The sequence below is a fragment of the Filicampus tigris genome, chromosome 17, assembly GCF_054856515.1.
Source record: "Filicampus tigris isolate MCC_2025a chromosome 17, RoL_Ftig_1.0, whole genome shotgun sequence".
Taxonomy (NCBI): Eukaryota; Metazoa; Chordata; class Actinopteri; order Syngnathiformes; family Syngnathidae; genus Filicampus; species Filicampus tigris.
Genome location: NC_141233.1, coordinates 3690001 through 3695520, shown reverse-complemented (window position 1 = coordinate 3695520; position 5520 = coordinate 3690001). Strand labels below are relative to the sequence as shown.

General features: G+C 37.5%; 1 protein-coding gene across 1 annotated transcript in view; it reads right to left on the bottom strand.

Annotated features, from left to right (window-relative positions):
• Positions 1-383: 383 nt before the first annotated feature.
• acer3 (alkaline ceramidase 3) overlaps positions 384-5520 on the bottom strand; it is a 24441-nt gene continuing 19304 nt past the window's right edge. The window contains exons 11-16 of the mRNA XM_086013225.1: positions 4486-4563; positions 4323-4381; positions 3129-3276; positions 2672-2779; positions 2540-2582; positions 384-1188 (exon numbers count right to left, since the gene is read on the bottom strand). Of these exons, the coding sequence (XP_085869351.1) occupies positions 674-1188; positions 2540-2582; positions 2672-2779; positions 3129-3276; positions 4323-4381; positions 4486-4563 (951 nt within the window). The 3' untranslated portion in view covers positions 384-673. The remainder of the gene's footprint in view (positions 1189-2539; positions 2583-2671; positions 2780-3128; positions 3277-4322; positions 4382-4485; positions 4564-5520) is intronic.

The following is a 5520-nucleotide window of genomic DNA, read 5'->3' as shown; positions in this document are numbered from 1 at the left end:
CCAAACAGGCAAAACTAGCTTGTACCGGCATGAAAATCAATATGCACCAGTTTTTATGCTCGAGTGCATCAGCGCTTCTATGAAAATGGAGCCTGTCAAAAGATGAAATTACAAGAGTCAGTTAATCTTTTGATGCCTACCCAAATGTTTTCAGTAATTATATAATGTAAAAATATAATTTGCCAATTTCTGAACTATATTACACAGGCGAAAAAAAGATCTGAATTGGGTCACTTGAATATATTATAGGCATCTTACTAGAGTAGGTGTAAGGCAGCAGACAGAACCAATATCTTGAAGCACTGACCGAGGTGATTGTCATAGGATATAATCCAACAGGTACTGGTGGGAGATACTAGAAGAAGAGATGTCCGTAAACATCTGGGCCAGCTCTGCACAAGCTTTGAACACAAGTCCAGATATTGCATTGGAGCCGCTTGCTTTGGGTGCATTCCCATGTGAAACAAATGGCATCTTATAAGAAAATAAAGTGCTGTGGCATGTTATTGTCCATGATTTAAAAAAAACAAAAAAAAAACACGTTGTAAACTGAGGATTCATTAACAATTGTGACTATGAAGCACAAACAGTAAAGTCTGTTGTGCAGTTTCTAGATTCTCTAGTACGGTACTTCCTTTGACTTCACAGGTTGGCTCCACCCTTTGCATGACCCTCAACACCCTCCAGTATCAGCAGCAGTGATTCCTAAACCCTCAAAGACGCAGTGGAGCTTGTCTGTGCCTAACTGTGCAGTCGAGGGCTTATTCTGAAAACGCTCCAGTAAGCTTTGGAGCTCTTCCTCCAAATTCAGCGCCGCCGCAGACTGCTCAGTCTGTGTCGTGGAGGATTCTTCCTCAAATCGCTCCAGTATCACATGGAGCTCTTCCTCTAAGCTCTGAGGCTCGGACGAATTCACAGTCAATGGTCGGGTGTGTTTGTCATGGGCCAGGGGCATGTAATTTACACCACTCAGAAGCTGTGAAAACTCCATCCCAGATGAAGTCGGAGCAGCTGGAGGCATGAAGTTATGCACAAAAGCAGGAAGGCTGGCTTTAGGCTGCTGCTGTTGTAAACATGCAATGTTGCTCACAGACTGTGATTCTCCCTGTGTAGGGTAGCGTTCAGGTCCCATCATGCCCGTCTGGACTGGAGCCACACACATCCTCGTGGGTTGTGGAGCTTCAGGGTCTTGTTGAACAAGAAAGATATGAATCAGTCTACAACAACACTCATTTTAAAACCTTTTATTTCCTTTTCCATCATATCATTGTCAGTGGTTAAGACACCCACCCAGAACAATCTAATGGTTGTGCGATTTGCTTGACATTTAGCATGCGAATTTCTTATAGCGGTCCAGTAATCTTCATCTTTTAACCAAGCACTACAATCGAGTTCAATATGCATCGTTCTGCCTATCTATTGTAAAGAGTAGAGAAAGCAGACTCATACATTCCACTTTTTAACATTGAGTGGATTACCCACTGCAGTAACATCGTATAATTCACTTGTCTAGGGGAAACTAGACAAAGTGCTGTGGGTTGATTAGTGAACAAATTGTTAATTTAGTGTTCAAATGGAACATTGGACTGTAGTTCAATGACCAATTCAAACAAAGAACTCACTTGATTAAAATTCTGTCAGCGCTTTAGCTTCTGTTTCCGACTGGTATGTCACGCAATTTACACTCGAAAAAGAGTTGGCTTAAAAATGACACAATTTTGGGTAAACAATGGACTGATCCAATACTTTGGTCAAATTGACCCAACTTTCTTCAATTATTGCAATTGGCATTTTTGTATAAATTCAGAATTGTACATGCTTTCTTTTAAATTGATGGAACACCATCCAGGTACATCAGTAAAACAAAAAAGATTTGTCATTTATATTACATAATTTTAGAATTTGAGAACATTCAGGAAGGCAAATACTAGATCAGTGATTCTTGAAGTGTGGTACTAGTGCGACTGGTGATACGTGGGCTTCCTCTAGTGGTACGTGAGAAAGAATCGGTTAAGTTCAGTTGTATTTAACTTTTTTATACGATTTATTTGCATTTAATCTTTAAGAACCGTTTGTTTAAAAAAAAAAAAAAACATATTTAGCTTCTATCCTCATTTAACTTACAGTATGTACAATAAGTACAGTTTGTTTATTTCCTGATATTTAAGTGCAGTGTAAAGCCCATATCCGACTGAGGGAGGAACATTTGTGAGTGTTGGAGAAGGTAGCGATTGCGCGTTCACGTCAGGAATCGTTCAAGGTTGCAAACATTCACCAAGAGTTTAAATGTTTTTTCTTGTTTTCTTGCAACAAGAATAGACGAATGTCTGGTGAACATCTGGAGAACATTTGTTGAATGTTTTCGACCTTGAACTAACCCTGATGAAAAATCAATATCCGCTACCCTCGTAAACACTCAAACGTTTAGCGCACAATGGGATCCGCGCTTTAGTATTTAAACTGTGCTAAACGTGGTTATCGTAATTATCCTGTTGATTATTGACTTCTGTGACAATATGCAAGCTAAATAAAGTCTTACCTGTACCAGAAGCATTGCCCCTCATCCTCTTCCTCTTTTTGCCCTACTCGACAAGAATCAGACATTAGCAAATACGAACAATATATCCCAATAAGTGTACAGTCGACGTGTTACACAAAATATTGGACACACATAGTTGTCACACATTGACCAGTTGGGATACAACTGGGCATGACGTCGCCTCTCAACATCTGCTTCCTCGTAGTATTTGGCCTGGTCTTGCTGCGGTAGTGAATTCCACTGCGGACACATATCAACAGTGTTACAAAACTAAAAGTAGTTAGTTTACTTTATTTTAAACACATGCTAACTAACAAACAAATCGGATCATAGTATTTGCTGCACACATTCCCGTGCTTATAATATGTAGGACTGATCCATGATGTGACAAAAAAGGACTTGGAAGTTAAAAAAAAACAAAAACAAGCGTTACTGTGGTAAACTACAAGCACAATAACATATATGAAGATATACTATTGGTATGTTTGTAAGATTGTTTTCTCCTGTATTGGATCTCATTCTTGTCCAGGTACACTGTATCTAAAATTGTGGTTAGTCAGTGTATATCCTGTGATTGGAGCACACTTACCATTTCTCCCAGGATGACATTTACTGATGCGCTATCTTTCTTATCCAGCTTTCCCATGAGTGCTTTGCGATGCTTCCTTGCAAACACCATGAAGGCATTTGGTGGTTTCTTTATGTACTGCTGCTCCACTTCATCATCGGCATCTCTCCTATTAAGGAAGACACAATTAGTTTTTAACCCTGTCAAATGATAAAAAATAAAAATAAAAAAAATTATTTAATATCAACAGATAAAAAAAACGAGCTATTGAGTATAGGATGTCCCTAGGGATTCTAGGTAGTCAAAAACAGCTGGCACCTTTAGCGTGAAGATTTCTCAATATTTCATATATATTATTGCTCAGATTTGGATTCTTTTTCCCCTCAAATTGAATGAAAACAGCTTTCCTCTAATTGGTATTTGCCGATATTTCGGCATCTTTGGCGGCCATGTTGGGAATTCACCAAGCAATGAGGAATCATATCTGCACATTGAGTGACATGGACACTCTGAATGTATATTGTACTTCATCACAATTAATAAACTCTAAAATGATAAGTGTAACAATCAAAAGGTGGGTTGCTATAGAACGATAACATGGGTGAAAATACCAAAAGTACCAAAAGCACACTTTCATACTTCTTAACTATCATGTCAGTGTAAAGAGGTGAACCACCGTTAGTATTAAAAGGTAAAAAAAAGTGTACCAACACACACACACACACACACACAATTACTTTGATGGTGATTATGGCCATAGACACAGGGAAGAGTGTGCTTGTACTTCTAAGTGAATTGGTTCATATTAAGAAGAAACGCAGCTGATTTTTAAATCAAATGAAATCAATTGTTAATCTTTTGTCTGTGTTTTTATTTTGCTTTAGACATATTGATGAGCAGAGATTTGTGTACTGCTTTGCAAGTTGTAATAAGTTCCACTTTTGTAGTAATTGTCTACCAGAGTTCACCCTTTCGTGTTGGCACATAAAGACACACAAAACAAGGAGAAAGCAGAACTCATTTGGTCACTGAGCGGAAATGTCATATATTAATGTCGAAATGTGGGCGTAGAGGAGGTCTAGAGGATGTTGGGCATGATGGAGGTTTGAACTATTTAGTGGGAAATAATTTTCTAGTTCAAATCTGAACAGGGGTGTGTGACCTCTAAAGTTTCACTGCATATCAATATTGGTGTTCAATATGATTGGCACTTACAGAAACACACCAGGAGTGAGATTTGGGTTAGCTGGCATCATCATTGTTGTGCCCCCCATCTGGAAAAACAACAAAAATGAGCAAAGAAAAATTAATAATTGAAAAAAAATTGTGTACATTATTTTTTTCCCCATAAAAATGAGCGGCCAAGTCAAGTTTTTACCATTTGGGGAGGAGCAGCAGCAAAATTGACTGATGTTGGTGGAACGAAGTTTTGCACAGGCCACCAATACGGCACCTGCTGTGGAAAAGACGTGAGGGGTTAGGTTAGCGTGCCATTGTCGCATTACATAAAACAGCAGTGAGCTTTACCACATCTACCTTCATGGTCTAGTTAGCCATCTATCCATCTTTATTTAAGATTTATTTGCTTGACCATTGCTGATTTTTCAAAAATTCTATTGCCATTTTCACCATTTTCCTTCCTTGGCTTTAGTCCATTGAAAGGCATATGTATTTTATTTATTTATTTATTTTTAAAGCCAAAGAAAGCACAACAAAACAGTGCAATTTGGGAGATTAGTTTATTAAACCCTTTCATTTGACCTTTTCTGGGTGATCTAAATACTTTTTATACTTTTGGATCATAATGTCCTGGATATTATTGGTAGAACTACAAAATCATTCACAATCTGACAGTGCAGGTGCATAGTAAGCTGTTTGTTGTTGGAGTAGTTGTGGCCAGTCTACTGTTTTGGTATAATTGTCAGGTCCTGTTAAAAACACGTATCTCCGATTTTGGAAACTTTTTTAATTTTCACATTAATGCAATGTCTGTAATACGGAAAAAAAAATTCAAGGAAAAAAAAGTGTTCACAGGACAGCGACGACTTGCAAAATGTCATGGGTTAATGGAAAAAAATATGTTGCTTTTACAAATAATGCAACAATTTGATTGACACGGTCCTGGTCTAATAACACCAACACATTTTGATTTAAAAAAAAAAAAAAAAAATTATAAATGCAAGTACATTTTCTTGATGATTTGTTTGTGCTGATTCCAAATTTGCCCTCGTTTTTCCTCACATCCAGCTTTTATAACAATAATAACGACAACAATACATAATATAGTAAGATATTTAATAATATTTATGAATTAAGGTTTGTGTTCAGTAACAGATGGATTTTTTTCTGAACATTAATAGCTATAAATTACAATGCATGGTAAACTCCGTACTGCACAAGCACTTATAGCTCA